We start from the raw sequence: 17,630 nt of genomic DNA on the forward strand, positions 1-17,630 counted from the left end.
CAGCAGCCATCCCCTCACAGAGCCCCTTGTTCTCTGCACTCTGGCAACCCTACTATTCATCCTGGCTCCGACGGGCTGAGAGTGTGGGAGGCTGCTCTGCCTTGGGTACTGTCTCTCTCCCACTCCCTCATCACCAGGTTCTTACAGAACCTTGTACAGTTCTCAGGCCTGAAGCAAACTGGAGCGTAATTGGGGCATGAGTATTTAAACGTCTGTCTCTCTGAACAGGTGTGAGTTTCTTAAGGTAGCACACGTTTCTGGTTTTGCTCACTGTCCTGTCCCCAGTGCCTTGCACAGTGATAGGTAAATAGAAGGTTCTAGACTACTGGAATGAATAAATGAATACTATTGTGTTTATTGAAACAAGAAAGGGCAAGAGATTGGGAACACTGTGCATTTACCTCTTGTTCTTTTATTGTTTAAGAGAAACAATGAAAGGTTCTATTGTTGTGATTCTTCATTACCCAGCCAGCATTGTGTGCAATAACTTTATTAAGGTCTAATAGATATCACAATACAGATTTATCCAACAGGATCCAGAAACTGGTTACAGATATCATCTAAGACTGTTTTGTGCTCAAATATTCCCAACATCACAGATCACACAATGAGTTTATACATTGATACCAGTTTTTATCTAGACATACAGATGATCAGTTTTCCCTCACTGTGGGTGGGACCTGGTTTTTCAACTAAGTTAAAATGAAGAGGCAAAGATTGGCAGTTTCTTGATAATGCATACATTATCCAGCCAGGTCTGCGTACAATAACTTTATTAAGGTCAAATAGATAGCACAATATAGATTTATCCAATAGGATCCAGAAACTAGTTACAGATATTATCTAAGGCTGTTTTGTGCTCAAATGTTCCCAACATCACAGATCATTCAACGAGTTTATATATTGATACCAACTTTTATCTAGACATACAGATGATCAGTTTTCTCTCACTGTGGGGCCTGTTGTTTCAATTGAGTTAAAACAAAAAAGCAAAGATTGGCATTTTCTTGATATCTGGGGGATATTTCATGAGAACACTCTTTGGGATATGGAGTGGCTCGAGGAAGTAATTTTTAATTTATGGGTAGCATTCAAATTAGAATTAGTAATTAGTAAATTGAGATGAGATGTGAGAATTTTGAATAATTGAATTGAAGAACATGTTAACTTTATAAATAAATAAGATTTAAGAATTTAGCTGTTAGTCTAGGTTCTACAGAATATTCTTTATAAATTAGTATGTCAACACAATAGCACTGTATAAACACAGTTATTGGGTTTTTGTTCTTGGTCCATAAGATAAGATCCACAAAATATCATAGAAAGTTATAAGAATGTAAATATTTAGCTAAGTAAATAGAATAAATATTGGACAATTTCCATATATTAACAGTGAATATCTATTAACAGAGAAAAAGAACCCCAAACCTTAGTTATAATGCATTCAGAATTGGTGAAGGCAGAGAGACAAATTTGCAAGTATACAAAGTGTGAATATATATTTTTAAAGCATCCCTGTAACAAATTCATGGTGCAAACTGGAAAATTTTCATAAATACCATTGAAATGTTTGTGTTGTGAGAAAATGCCTATTCATGCACTAAATCATATGAGCATTGATTCATCAAGTAAAAAAAAAATCACAGAGTAACTGTCTAAAACAAATATTTAGAGACTCACAATCCTACATGGCCTACAACAACAAGAAAGTAACACATGCACATTGTGATATACCAAATTGTCTTATAGAAATCATTAAAATGTCTTTTGCATCAAAATGCATAGGAAAACTCAGTGCTATTTAATTTACCTTATGCATATTACACACTACAGACTTTAAACCACAAAATGTTTCTACTAGTTTAACACACATACAAAACGACTATGAAAGTATCTAACTATATAACAAGGTATACTATCCAATTAGCCATCTACAATGAATAACATATGTCGTCTCATCTCTAAGTACTGTTTGTCACGACACAGCCTTTCTGCCTCAATGAGGAGTACAGATCTCTGCCTTACATTCAACATTCTCTGCATTAACAAGTGATTGAAACTCTTAAAAAATTCTTCTGCTACTGGAAGGTGGTAAAGCTATTTCCAGAAGAACGCAAATACTGCGCTGTTAAATCGGATTGGTAAAGGAGGCAGGGCCACTGGACTGTTGGCCAAACTCATCGGAGGAGGGCTCCAAACTTGCCGGCTGGCTATACCCCCCTCCGGACCCATAGCTGTCTTCGTTGTACCTGCCTTGGTTATAGCTGCTCGAGTGCTTCTCCATTGGGTCTGAAAGATATCTCTGTCCTGAGGAATGCCAGCCAGTCTCCTTGAAAACAAACCAGATGTTTCCAGCCCAGAGAATGAAGTTCAAGAATCCAAAGACCTATGAGAGAATCAAAATAAATGAGTTAAAAGAATGGACAGAAATGTGAGAAAAACTTCAATTTCAGAAAAATTCTTCACAACATAAAAGGTTATTTTTCACTTCAATATTGATGCTATCTGACTGTTACTGAGTGCTTACTACATGTTAGCTTAGGCACTGCATGACGGGGCTCAATGTGTTCAGCTAGTCTAAGAGGAAGGTGCTATTATAATACCCATATTAAAGAGTTAAACTGAAGGTAAGCAAGATTAAGGATCTTGTTCAAGGTCATATGACATGTTAATTAGTACCTCAGTTTCAAAACCCTGCTCTCTCTGATTCCATAGCCAAGACTTTTTACCTAATATATCCCAAATGAAGCAATCCTCATGGTATGTAAGATATCTCCAAAGGGTATAGGGTTATTTTCATTTTAATGATGGTTCATTAATTTATAAGGTTTCCTTTAGTTTATGGCTAGAGATTCTACTTTTCCTTTGTTGTAATGATATAAAAAAAATGAGTCCACTTAATAAAAAGTATGGAATAAACAGTAGAACGTGCCTATGCAGACAATCACATGCATGATTGTGTGCAGAGAAGTAGCCTCCAAATTATTGTGCTTTATGTGCCTCTCACATTCAGAACGGAATACTGAAACCAGACTGGAAATGAAGTGCAGGTTTGAGAGAGGCGTGAAGTGTTTTTCAAGAACCGGGTATAAGACTAGAGAAATTTCTATTATTCTCCAGAAGTGTGTTGTTGGGTGAGTCAGAGAAGCAGGTATTAAATGTTCAATGGATGCAAAAGTGCAAGAGTGTTCACAGCAGTCAGAGGCCCCGACACAACAGTGGTTCTGCGAACTTTCCCCAAGGCATGCGGCCTGGCTGACCTGCGAACTAACCTCAGGCAGTCCGTTTTAATGACCCCCATTGGAGACAGGTACCATACAAAGCTGTGATGACATTAAAATACATTTAGTGACCACTCCAGCACAATACTGACCAATCAAAATGGGCTTGAGTCCTAGCTCTGGAGTAGGGTGATGGAAGTTGCACTAGGTCAAGATTTATCCCTCTGTTACTGAATGGTGGGGTGGTCCAGAGCCCTTGGGATGGAGTGGGGATCTAGTATGGTCAAGATGAGTGGCCTTGGGAGCTTGGAGCAGGAACTACTTACCAATGTATTTCAGTATTTTATCAGCAGGTGGGTCAGACAGAACAACCGATTATCAACCTTGGAGCTGTCCCCACAGGCTTTGGAATCAGTGTGACCTGGGCTTGTGATTTTCTGCTCTATGACCTTGGACAAGGCTATAAGCCTCTGAGCCTCAGCATTTTCTTCTCATACGAAGTGAAAGCAATGACCCTTACCTCGGAGGAAGGGTGCACATAAACCAGCTGGACGGTGTGGGCATATCGGTGAATGCCAATTGCTAAGTGATGCTCTGAATCACTTTCTAAAAGATTTTCACAAATTGTTTTCAGCTGGCTCTCTGGTGCGGCCTAAATTGAATCAGAGTTTGACTGTGGGGCCATACTTTCGAGGCTGTCAAGAGCCAGAAGTGAGTATCTAGGCCCCTAATTGATATAACTGAAGACTGGTTTATCCAGACCTCCCTCCCTCATTTCTCCTATTCTATCCTCTTTCCATGCTTTAGTATTAACTGACACTTATTTAAAATGTGCTATGCTCTAGGCTCCTTGCTGAGAGAGATGAAAAAATCATAAATAAGGCACTATACGAGTGCAATAGTTGCATTATCAAAATGAATTGGGTAATTACTGATATAACTCTAATTTATATATAGGACCTTTTAACTATGTGTACAATAACTAGGATACTTTCCACCAAAGGGGAGATTGTCATTACATTGTACCTCTTTAAGTATATGTCAATATATGAGTAGAAACAATTATCAAGGAATCTTTTCAGATATGAAAAGATGGCTTAGCCAGGGCTGTCATTTCATCTGTTTTCTATATTCCTTGGTCTCTTTCTTTTCCCTGATGCTACCTGGTTTCCAAAAAAAGGGATGCTTCAGAAGAACCTGGCAATCAGGGAAATACAACTTAAATTAAGAATGTAAACAAGGCTTTCCCTTGTGCATATTTAAGGAACAGGGATGTCTCACTCTATTTTTGTCACAGAAATATCAGATCTCATGGATAGCACATTTTAGGGGCACATAGGCCTTGAATGTTTTCTTGCCATTTTGTTACATTTGAAATTGGAGTAAGGATTTTGATTCAAGCTCAGATGTGAGGACAGCAGAAAGCAAGACTCCACGGAGCAGGAGAAGAAAGGGGGAGACAGAACCTGGGGGACCTGAGGTCTGTCAAGATCGCCTTTGGTGAAGCTTGAGAAACAACTGGAAACTGTGGATAGAGGACATAAACCTTTGAAAGAAAAGCTAAGAGAATATAAAACATTCTTTTCCTTCCCTTGTGCAGCTCTAACACTACATGAAATTGAAGGAAATACATACATTTATTTTGTAGCAGCTTTTCTTGGAAACGTATTGAACATTGCTCTATTTTGGGCATTGTGCTAAGCCAAGTACTTCTGTATTGTTGCTCAAAGCTTTTCAAGTCTTGTGAGGTTTCTTTTATAATACTCCCATTTTATAGATGATGAAAAGACTGTATATTTTATAGATGGTAAAACTAAGTTTAGAAAGCATAATTAATTTGTCTGTGAGCGCCAGTTATTGAGTAGAGGACCCGGAATTCAAACCCAGCAGGTTAACTGCAAAACGAGCCCCTTAACATCTGGGTGCTGACAGCTTTCAGGGAACTTGGCTCTGGTCTGGCGTGGCTGCAACTACTTGGGAAACCTTATACAAATCTCTTCACCTCAGCTCCTTGGCTTTGAAATATTTGGACAGTTCACCTACCTATTAGTGTTATTGTGAAAGTACAGATGCCTAAATGCTTTGAAGAAAGTAAACTGTTACCCAGGTAGAAAATATCATAGATATTATTTGAACCATTAACTTGTAGAGGTCATCTTTAGGGTCTGTCTTGGCTCCATCTCCAAACCTTACACTTGCCTAGTAGGAGGAGGTTCTGTGAGTTAAGTGTCCAGATTACATGACTCCTATGATCCCCCAGACATAACTGATGAGACCAAGGGGGACACCTGGCCCAAGCTGGGCTAATGAGATTCTACCAGAAATTGGGGATTAGAACTGAGTGATTTTTTTTTTGGTCCAAGGTATTTCTTTAAAAAGAAATATAAACTCAAACACTGTAGGGTAGGCTATCTTCTCTTGTATGAGCAGAAAAAAGAGAAAAAAAAACCCCATCTGCTAAGAGGGAATGGAGTAGCAGACAGGCCCACAGGTTCAGAAATGGTGGAGGGAGGGTGAGAACTGTCCAGTGTCCTTGCCCTGGCTTCTGCCCTAGGAAGACACATTTTTAATGCTTTTTCAATTATTTTCACTTCTTGTCAAAAACTAGCTCAATATGATTTGAAGCCAAATGAGTCTGTAATGAAAAAGAAATGGTATGTTTTGGCAGACAAATTTTCTTTTTCTTGGCTTTTGGTAATAGAAACTTGATTTACTTTGCAGAATCAAGATGCAGTCCCTGGAACTTTGCATTTTGAGCAGAATCATACAAGGTTAGATATAACTTGCTGTTGATAGCAACTTCATGAGACAATTCTTTGGTGTCTGACATCTAAAACTTTGGTCCTGCTCTAGACTCTGCTTTTTTAGAGCTTGTTTCTTCAGGTCTCATCAATTTTCTGAGCTATGTGATTTTTTTTTTCCAGATGAAGTTAGAGACAGTTTCTGTTACTTGCAAGCCAAGCATTCTAATGCATAGAGATGCTGGTACTAAAAGTGGGTGTGCAAAAAACAGGCTGTAGGGAAATGGGCATTGCTTTGCATTAGCCAGTTAAACATTTTCCCATTACCAGGAACTAGAAGACCCTTAGCTGCTATAAACCCATAACTAGGAAAGAACCAGTTCTGTCCTTTCAAACCCAATGCTATTTGGTTTTCATCCAGCCTCAGTTTTAGTTTTAAGAGAATACATCACATCATGTCTCATTCAAAATTCCTATCTCTTAGTCTAAAACTCCTTAGACATCAGAGGTGAAATTAAATGAACTAAGCAGGCTGTCATAACTTACATAGAAGATTATTCATTAAACTAAAAAATTCATCAAATGATTTTAACTTTGTTCTCTTAAATTTTGAGATCGTGGTTATTTAACTCTTATCAAGCTCTGCCTATGAACAACCTACAGAAGCAGTGAAATATATTTTAATCTATAAAGTGTTCATCCACAGGTGTGGCCAACAATGAATAAAAATGACTGGAAAACACTAATATATAGTCTATTTCCATGTTTACTTTTTTTTTGCTGCCATTATAGCTTCTGTCTTTCTCAGACATAGTTTCTTTATTTTGGAATAATACAAATTCTTGTGCTCATATTATAACAATCCAATTTAGCAACCCTGCGATCTGTCAGATTTTCTGTCTTCCTGAAAGGGTGATTCACTTAATGATAACATTTGACTTTATTCAACTAATAGAGTTCAGCTTTTCTAAAGTTGTCAAGCAGCCAAACTGGAGCATGGAGAAAATTAAAAATGACCCTAACAATGGTAAGTGCTTTCTGACACAGTGAGTTTCTTTCTGTGCCTTCCTAGGTCTGTGTAGTCTTCAGACAGTCACTTGGGTATATTCTAACAATGTGTGGTTTGAACAATGTTTTCTCTTTGTGCCATCAAATATTCATTTTTAACTTCTGGCAAGCTTCAGCCTTAAAGTTTGCATTTTATATCTGCTTTGGGCTTAGAATTTTGACTTGACTGTCATCCAAGCAACAGCTGCCAATACCTGCTGGGTTCTTACTGAGAAGTTTGTAATTGGCAACATTGAAATGTATAGTTTCTGACAATAGAGATTTCAAGACCGAAAGATCATCTTACACATGGGGAGCTATATCACTTGTCAGGTTGACCTAGTTTTGGAGGCAGAAATTTCCAAGATGACTTCTGAGATGTTTTATTCACTTGACTGGCAAACAAAGATAGATGAAAACGTACCACAGAAGTGTTTAAGCTGGACATTACAGGGCTGTGGACAGCCATACATTTGTTGGATGGCTGTTTGCAAGCTGACATCAGTAACAATACTTCTTTGGGATCCGTTGCAACCTTGACATCAGACAGTCCTTTCGCCCAAGCTGATGAACCCACCAACCACAAGAACGAAAAGACTACAGTGATGATAAAGTCCTATAGAAACAAATAGAAAGAGAAAGCAGTGAAAGAAATGTGAATTCTAGAAACAAATCATTTAGTTTATCCAATGATTTGGTTTTTCTTTTGGAAAATTCCAAGATCCCATAGCATTGAACCTAGGAAAATTTAAAAAAACAAATAAAAAAAGTTTTGTGATATTGTGTTTATATTTCTATAAAAAATACTAATAGTAATATTTTTTTAAATGCTTAATATATCCCGGGAATGATGTTAAATACTTATAACTCTCATCTAATTGTTCCTGCAAGAGCCCTGTAAGGAGGTTGGAATCATTGTCCCATTTGCACATGGTGAAAGTCAGACAGAATGGGTGAACAGTTGATCTGAGATCTCCACAGATGATTAGTGATGATGTCAGGATTCAAACCCAGGCAACCTTACACCTGAGCCCATGTTCTTAACCATCATGTTATGATGATTTCAAATATTTAGAGATTTGCTAATTAGTGAAGACTCTTCAATGGTAATAATCTTTCTTTCTCTCTTTCCCTTTCTTTCTTTCCCTCTTTCTTTCTTTCTTTCTTTCTTTCTTTCTTTCTTTCTTTCTTTCTTTCTTTCTTTCTTTCTTTCTTTCCTCCCTCCCTCCCTCCCTCCCTCCCTCCCTCCCTCCCTCCCTCCCTCCCTCCCTTCCTTCCTTCCTTCCTTCCTTTTTTATTTCTTTTGTTCATTTAACCAGCCTATGCATTATCTACAGCATGCTTGGGACTATGCTAAGTGGGAGACAATAATAGCTATAATGCTTTGAGTGCTTTTTTATGGGAGAGAGGCTTTATATGAAATTATCCTTAAAAATATCACATTCAACATTTTTAATACCCATTTTAAAGATGAGGGAACTGAGGTTCAGAGATATCAGATAACACAGGGAAATGAGCGAAGCCAGAATTTAAATCCAAATCTGTCTGACTTAGAAAATCATCTGATATGGTTCTTCACTTATAGCAAACAAAATCACTGTGATGTAAGGGAATGAATACTTTAAAGATACATCTCCAAGTTTCTGATGATGATAGAGCGAGCTACTTCTCATGTCCTCCCTCATGACCCAGAGGGGACAGCAGGTGGAAGTCACTGTCCAAGAATTAAGCAGACCATGTTCTAACATAGGCCAATTTTTCATACTTACTGTATTTATATTTGACTACTTTAAAAATGTTTTATATCATTTACAAGAATATTAAAATCAGCAACTTGGAAAGGATAATAGTAAATTTCATGCACTAACAGAAGTAGACTTCTTTTTTTTCTAAATGATAAACCCCTCAAGAGAAACTTGCGTGTGTTTCTTCCCTACCTAAGGGCATGCCACACCTGACCTGCTCTGGTCTGCCATCGCCCAGGCTGAGACTGAATGACTATTCATCAAGATCCATGATTTACACTGAGATCCAAGGGACTCACACTGTAAAGATGCCATTGGTGATATTTATTAGGTGCAACTTTTATAGAGAATGTCCTAAAGTGTACATGACTAACACTGGCTGAATCTTCTGAGCAATTGTCTCTTCATCCAGGGTCTGCTTCAAATTATGTAATTTACCAGTTGACGTTTTTATATTGGCTTTAGAAAATTTAGGGTCAATCTATGACACATTCATAGAGTTTTTATTGCATGAGTATTTTTTTCTTCCTTTTCCAAGTGAGGAGGAGAGATAGAGAGACAGACTTCCACATGGGGCCCCACCAGGATCCACCCAGCATCCCCCATTTAGGGCCCACCTGGGGCCATGCTCGCAACCAAGCTATTTTTTTAACACCTCAGGCAGAGGCTCTACAGAGCCATCCTCAGTACCCTGAGCCATGGCTGCAGGAGGGGAAGAGAGAGAGAGGGAGAGAGAAGGGGAAGGGGAAGGGGAGGGGGAGGGGTGGAGAGATGATCTCTTTTCCTGTGTGCCCTGACCAGAAATCAGGTCAGGAACAAACCCAGGACATCTACATGCCAGGCCGATGATCTACCACTCAGCCAACCGGCCAGGGCCTGCATGAGTACTTTAACTTTATTCCTAACTTTCTTTTATATGCCTATCCTCTTTTTCCTTATTCTTTCCTTCTTATTTTTAATTCTATTTTGAGTTTCATATTTCCTTGTGAGCTGTCTTAAGTAATTTCTGTAATAAGATGGAGGAATAAACAAACAAGCAAACAAATACAAAAACTACAGCTGTTTCAGTATCAGTAAGAACATTTGGAATGAAGAGACTCAGATGTTTGAGTATGAGTTAGAAATAGAAGGAACGGGTACAAATAAATGAGCCAGGTTGACTGTGGCAAATGCAATATTCTGTTAATGTTCAATCTAGTATCTATTTCATTCTTTTATGTAAAAAGTACTTTTTGAGTACTATGCTACATATTGAGCAAGGTCAAATGAGTAATTTAAAAAATTCAACATATGCGAACGGCGAGCAGCGGCAGGGAGAGGTGCAGTGGAGGTTTTGCTGGTTTCAGACCCCAGCGGCCGATGGTGAAATCCTCCCTGCAGCGGATCCTCAACAGCCACTGCTCCGCCAGAGAGAAGGAGGGGAATAAACCCAGCGCCGCCGTCTATGCCAGCTGCACCATGCCGCTCCTCAGCCTGCACAGCCACAGCGGTCACAGCAGCGAGAGTTCCAGGGTCTCCTTCAACTGCTGCTGTAACCTGGGTCCAGGGCCTCAGTGCTCCTGATGTCCCTCGCCCACCCCTGAAGATCCCAGGTGGGCGAGGGAATAGTCAGAGGGATCACAATCTTTCAGCTAATTTATTTTACTCTGATAATAGGCTGAATGTAACAGAGGAACTAACGTCTAATAACAAGACGAGAATTCTCAACGTCCAGACCAGGCTCACAGATGCCCAACACGTTAACTGGAGAGCGGTGCTGAGCAGCAGCTGCCTCTACATTGAGATCCCAGGCGGCGCTCTGCCAGAGGGGAGCAGAGACAGCTTTGCAGTTCTCCTCGAGTTTGCTGAGGAGCAGCTGCATGCTGACCATGTCTTCATTTGCTTCCGCAAGAACCGGGATGACAGAGCCGCTTTGCTCCGTACCTTCAGCTTTATGGGCTTTGAGATTGTGAGACCGGGGCATCCCCTTGTCCCCAAGAGACCCGACGCTTGCTTCATGGCCTACACGTTTGAGAGAATCTTCTGATGAGGACAAATAGCAGCTGCGCCGCCTACGCTCCTCACCTTTGCCACCACTGACAGATCATCATAGACAGTACCCCTTTTTGTGTCTCGCTTTGTGGGGGTGCTGTGACCAGTTTCTGCATTGGGGTGCAAATGCCAGGCCTGCTCCCTTCTTCTGGGTTTGTCCGCATGTTGTACTTGTGCAAATAAATGCTCACTCCAAATTAGCAGTATATTTCTTGACGTTTAATATTGTGTTTGTGATACTGAAGTATTTGCCTTAATTCTAAATAAAAATTTATATTTTACTTTTTTATCACTGGTTTAAGGTGATACAGATTATCCTTGTGTACTGCAGGAGTTTCTTATTTGAAGTTTTAGAAACAGTTTTAGGTCTTAACTTGGAGAGATAGGTATTAATCTACCCTTCTATTGCTTTCAAAAATCTGAATAAAAAGTGTTTAAATCTAAAAAAAAAAAATTCAACATATGGACTCTGCTTTCTTGATATTACATATTTGTTAGGAGCCATAGACACCCTATAATTTGACTATGAGATAGAAGCTGTCATTACATAGTCTCATACTTAGAAATAGACCTGTTAAAAGCCCATGAGGAGTGGAAACCTTTAAGAGAAAAAACTCATGTGAAAACCTCTCAATTGAAAATTGGATTATCCCTGGCTAGATAGCTCAATTGGTTAGACCAGTGGTCCCCAACCTTTTTTGGGCCATGGACCGGTTTAATGTCAGAAAATATTTTCATGGACCGGCCTTTAGGGTGGGACAGATAAATGCACAAAATAAAATTATGCGACCGGCGTAAAAACTGTGGTATTTTAAAATATAATTGTCGAACTTATGAGACAAGCGTCAAGAGTGAGTCTTAGACAGATGAAACAGAGGGAATCTGGTCATTTTTTAAAAATAAAACATCATCCATACTTAAATATAAATAAAGCAAAAGTAATGTAAGTTATTTATTCTTTCTCTGCGGACCGGTACCAAATGGCCCACCGACCGGTACCAGTCCGCGGCCCGGGGGTTGGGGACCACTGGGTTAGAGTGTTATCCTGAAATGCAGAGGTTGCTGATTCAATCCCTGGTCAGGGCACATACAGGAATAGATTGATGTTCCTGTCTCTCTCTCTCTCTTCCTTCCTTAATCTCTAAAAATCAATAAAATAAACATTAAAAAATAAAATCGGAGAAAATAATATTAAAACTTTGCTTTACTAGGTAAAATAATAATAGTAATAATATCTAACATTTCTTGAGCATGTATTATTCTGATTATGCATGTATTAATTCAATTAATCCTGACAGCAATTGCACTGTGAAATTAATGTTAATCCTGTCCTCACTTTACAATTGAGGAAACTGAGGTGTGATGAGGTTAAATAAAATTGCTCAGAATTGTAAGTCAGAAACTGGCTGTCTGTTTCCAGACCTGCGGGCTTGACTATTCCCTGCTGCCATTCATGTCAGCTGTAAGGGATATTGATCTTCTCATTTAAATCAAGTGCACTGAAAAAGGTAAATTGTTGTACTTGAGGTCCTACTTAATTTAAATATGACAAAATATGAATGAATTACTTTCTGTACATAAACCTCATGACAACCTCCCAGTGCTCAACAAAATATATTATATATTGGAGTAAATATGTTATTTTGGGGGCTAATTCAACCTTCTCTCACCTAGTACCATTTTGTAAAGAAAGAGCAGTGTATAATGCTAAGTTAATTCTCATGTGAGTTAAAAGTTCAGCTTTGTATCAGGTAGATTTGGGGTTGAATCCTTACTCTGCTACTTACTAGCTGTGTGTTCTTAGGCAGTTTGCTCGACTACTTGAAGCTTCGGTTTAGCTCTCTGTAAACTGGGATAATAGCAGTGTCTGTTTCATTGGGTGGTTGTGAGGAGTGAAGCTATGTTTGTTTGCCTCTTTTTTATAATAAGATGTCAGCCCCGTGAGGGCAAGCGCTTTGTCTAGTTTGCTCATTGCTGGGTCTTAGAGGAGGAAGAGCCAGCAACATTTGCTGAGTGAGAGGATGAGTGAAAGAAAATGGTCCCAATTTTGTTAAAATATTTGTATTTATGTAAATAACATTGTATAAGAGCTTATCAACTAGTATTGGTAGGATAAGAGGTGACTTTTTTATTTTATTTTATATAGGCTTGTGTATTTTTGAACATATTTTATAATTAGACCAAATAAAAACAATGTGGCAATGTGATAAGGACACTGATTGATTATATCAATGGCTCTCCCAGACAGATATTTCCCTATTTGTCCTTACATCAGCATCAGGATTTATAAGTAGACCAAATGATAAACGTCATTAGAATTGAGAGTTTTGCCTGACCAGGCAGTGGCACAGTGGATAGAGTATCAGACTGGGAGCAGAGGACCCAGGTTCAAAACCCGGAGGTTGCCGGCTTGAGTGCGGGTCAATGGCTTGAGCGTGGGACCATAGACATGACCCCATGTTCACAGGCTTGAACCCAAAGGTTGCTGGCTTGAAGCCCAAGGCTGCTGGCTTGAGCAAGGGGTCAGTCACTTGCTCTCCTGCAGCCCCCTGGTCAGGGCACATATGGGAAAGCAATCAATGAACAATTAAGGTGCCACAATGAAGAACTGATGCTTCTCATCTCTCTCCCTTCCTGTCTGTTCCTATCTGTCCCTCTCTCTGACTCTTTCTGTCTCTGTCAAAAATAAATTTTAAAAAATTGAGAGTTTTACATTGAATGGTTTCAGAAAGTAGTCTCAAGCCAAATTTTCTTTAAAAAGCAAAATGTGAAGATGGAGAGACTATGTCAAAAGTTCTAGCTAAAGTGCATATTATCCAGAACTTCTTTGGTTTTCTGCTTTGGATGTCAGCCTGAGTCTGAGGCTACTCGTAAGGAGTGAGATAGTGAGGCAGGAGCAAGCCCTGACCTCATTTCCCTCCCATCCTTTATCTCCTGAGGAGGCTTCCCAGTGCCCAGTAGTGTGATCCACCCTGGTCACCTCCTAGGCACAGAGCATAGTGGAGAGGGGCAGAGTGTCCATCAGCAGCTGTCCTGAACTAGCAGTTTAATGTCTGTCTTAGGAGAAGCAGCAACAGCTGCCATCACCACACGTACTGAGCACTCCTGCACTCCAGGCACTCTGCTCACACTTGCAGCATCATTAAGCTCGCGGCACAGGGACTTAGGTCAGCCTTGCTTTCCTTAGGAGGAAACCAAAGCATAGTCAGGGCAAACGCTTTACTTATTATTAATGTCTGGCTTGACTATTGGGCTCATGAGCTTTATGAATAATTGGGGAAAAAGATGCTTTTTGGTGGATAATTATCTCAGTTGATGTTTTCTAAGTTTCAGTTGGTTTTGATTTAATCCACATACTTCTTGTTATCATTAATATTTAATTTAAAGCAAATTACGCTTTTTAAAAGATATATAAATAAAGTTATCTCAGAATGAAATTATACATGTACTACAAATGCTAAATCATACAACTTGCCAGAGGTAGAAGAAAACTACAAACATAAGTGTTATACAGTGAAAACAAAATCCCTTAAATTCTAGAATTCTATCTGGGGATGTTTGCACCTGGCTTTGGGGCTGATGATCTTTGTTTTTTTGTTTTGTTTTGCTTCTTTGTTTTTATTATTAAGTGACAGCAAGGGAGGCCGAGACAGACTCCCACATGTGTCCCTGGTATCCACCCTGCAAACCCCATACCTGGTGATGCTCTGCCTGTCTAGGCCACTCCTCCATTGCTCGGCAACCAAGCTATTTTAGCACCTGAGGCAAGGCCATGGAGCCATACTCAATGCCTGGGGCCAACTTTGCTGGAACCATTTGAGCCATGGCTGTGGGTGGGGAAGAGAGAGAGAGAAAGAGAGGGAGATAGAGATAGAGAGATAGAGAGAGAGAGAGAGAGAGAGAGAGAGAGAGAAGGGGGAGGGGGAGGGGGAGGGGTGGGGAAGCAGAGGGTTGCTTCTCCTGTGTGCCCTGAGCAGGAATTAAACCCAGGACTTTCACACATTGGGCTGACGCTCTACCGCTGAGCCAACCAGTCAGGGCCTGATGTTCTTTCTTAAAAGGGAGATTATGGAGTGTTAGAGGCACTTCATAAAGTATATGATTATCTAACCAGTATACTGTACACTTGAAACTAACACAATATATTGAATATAAACTGTAATTGAAAAATACTTTTGAAAAAATTAAAAAGGAGTTTTATGGAGTTATTAGAGGAATACTGACCTAATCAGAAAGCTTGAAGTTAAATTACGTATGAAATAACTTTCTCACTTGTGTTATTTAATGCCATGTTAATGGTCCGCCTAAAATTCTCCTGTGTATCAGGAGAGGTAAATGCCTTGTATTTGAGAAGTGACTCTTGGTGCAGGCAAAAGTCCATTTGTTTATAAATACTCTCCCTTGTCTATCTTACAGGGATGGGCTGTGCATGGAAGAAACTCAAGACATTAATTTGTAACATTTATTGCTTCGTATTCACAGTGCTTATATGAACTCTTTGAAGATAACTTCTGTGAGCTTTACTTGTGTTATTTACTCCCACAGAGTGGAAAGGCTGCCATTTAGAAGGTGCTTCCAAAAAAACCTCTCACAGCTGGAATCTAAGTGGTTCACATAAAAGCCTAAGAAGTAGCCAGAGGAGGCCTTATTAGCCCGGTATCACAGATGAAGAAACTGAGGCCAAGTGAGCTAAGTAATCTGCCTATGGCTCATTAAGCGGCTTATAAAATACCCTCTGAACTATTGGTTTCACTATGGACCAAAGGAAGATTGACATGCTATCTAGTTGTGTTTCTGCTGGATGCTTTAAGTATCTGTTCAGCGATCCAAGAAAACAGCTTCCTCCACAGGAGCAGCCTGGCTGATGGCTGGCCGGGTGGTTTATTTCCATTTCATCTATTGGGAGTGTTTTGTTGCCCCCACTTCTCCTAATTTACCATTGGCAAACTCATTTTTACTAGAACGTAATTTAATATAGCAAAGAAGCCTGTTCTTGATCACTCTGAGGCATTTAAAAGGAGTCACCTTTGGTGACAGAAAACTTAATATTTTAGAATCAAGTAAATCTCTGTGTCTATCTCTGCCCAATAGTGGCACATGGCAGTTGCACTGGGTATTGGTGAACACAGGCAGTTTCTCATTTCTGTTAACAAATATTCCCAACATTTCAATCCAGTGGCTTTATTATGCTTTACCTACCTGATGGTTTTGCCCTTATTTCTGCAGCTAAAACCTACACTGACACCCTAGACCAAAAACTAGGCAGTCCAACCAGTCACCCTCACCCTCAGTGTGACTGGTGTCCCTCTGCTAAGTCAGCTTTCAGGAATCCCAGGATGAAGTGTGAATCAGGAAACACAGACATCCAACAACAAACAACAAGACAGAAGCTCAGCTCAGGGCAGAGCTTTGGACTTGTTTTGGAAGAGAGTGGAGTTAAGCAGTGGCTGGATGGAATAACTTTCTGTCCACTCACAAGTTTATGTCATTTGAAGAACCAAAAATAATGACATCTGACTTCTGAAGAATGTCTATAGTTTTCAACATGCGATCACAGAAAATTATTTGATTTTCACAAGAACTATGTCATGGTGATGATAATGATACTCATTTTACAGCTTCAGGGAAGTTAAGAAAGATGTCCAAGTTGTCACAAGTAACTGTGACAGGAAATTTTAATTCAGGAAATTGAGCTCCATGTTTAGTAAGTGGTTTTCCATTATGCCTTGGCTTTCTGAAGTTTGGGTCCCCTACTATTGTGGGCACACAGACATAGCAATAAATAACACTGATTTACACAAGAAGAAAGGCATTACTCTACATAATCCTCTTTTAATCTAGGAGCAAAGGAGAGAAATCCCAGCAGGGTGCTAATCTGTCTCTAACACCTATTTCACAAATATTTAACATCTACTTACCAAAATGTAAAAAAATTTTAAAAAGCCCCAGGTTCAGAGTCTGCCTAGAATACAGTAATCTTTATTTTCCATTGATTCATTTCTGTGTTTTTGTTCTAATTATATCAAATAATGCTGGATTTCTATAGCCAGTAGTGGTGCAGGGTTTTCTTCAAACATATACTTTATTGAAGTTTAAGAAAACAACTTAATTTAGAGAGCAATAGTAAATAACTCATGGTCCAGGAGGCAGAGATGGGCAGAGAACGCCTGAAGCTTGGAAAGGCCTGCACTCTTCCCACGAGGTAGGAGGCACGAGCCGTCCAGACAGAATGCAAGGCAGAGTGTGACTCACATATGTAACTTCAGTTTTATGATAGCAACATTAAAAAAAAAAAGGAAAAAGAAACTGGTACAATTTATTATATTAATACATTAATGTATTTCTATAATAAAACCCAATGTATAAAATATTATCATTTATTGGGGTGGTGACACACAATGCAATATATGGATAATGTATTATTGAATTGTATACCTGACACCTGTATAATTTTGTTAACCAATGTCACCCCAATAAATCCAATTGAAAAACTAAAAAAATTAAAAATGCTGCTATGGACATGGTATACCAATATCTCTTTGATATTCTACTTTTCATTCTTTTGACTATATGCTCAGAAGTGGAATTGTTGTACCATGAGTTTGTGCATTTTGACATTTTGTTTTTATTTCCAAGGTGCTCTCCATAGAGTTTGTATTAATTTATGTCCCATCAACAATAAATAAATGTTTCTTTACTACTACCAAAAAAATTTATCATTTGTTATAATCAGTATACAATGATTAATTAGTTACTTCCTGTTTTGGACCAGTCTTGGAAATCTGGTGTGTATTTTACACCTGTAGCACACTGTAATTTGTATCAGCCATGTTTCAAGTGTTCAG

General features: G+C 39.2%; 1 protein-coding gene and 1 pseudogene across 4 annotated transcripts in view; one reads left to right on the forward strand and one right to left on the reverse strand.

The window, feature by feature from the left end:
* Positions 1-346: 346 nt before the first annotated feature.
* SYNPR (synaptoporin) overlaps positions 347-17,630 on the reverse strand; it is a 396,296-nt gene continuing 379,012 nt past the window's right edge. For all 4 annotated transcript variants that reach the window (XM_066351444.1, XM_066351447.1, XM_066351446.1 and 1 more), the window contains 2 exons: positions 7,434-7,625; positions 347-2,386 (listed from right to left, as the gene is read on the reverse strand). In XM_066351444.1, the coding sequence (XP_066207541.1) occupies positions 2,129-2,386; positions 7,434-7,625 (450 nt within the window). In that variant the 3' untranslated portion in view covers positions 347-2,128. The remainder of the gene's footprint in view (positions 2,387-7,433; positions 7,626-17,630) is intronic.
* On the forward strand, positions 10,078-11,227 carry LOC136381983 (ornithine decarboxylase antizyme 1 pseudogene; annotated as a pseudogene).

This window comes from Saccopteryx leptura, chromosome 10, assembly GCF_036850995.1.
Source record: "Saccopteryx leptura isolate mSacLep1 chromosome 10, mSacLep1_pri_phased_curated, whole genome shotgun sequence".
Taxonomy (NCBI): domain Eukaryota; kingdom Metazoa; phylum Chordata; class Mammalia; order Chiroptera; family Emballonuridae; genus Saccopteryx; species Saccopteryx leptura.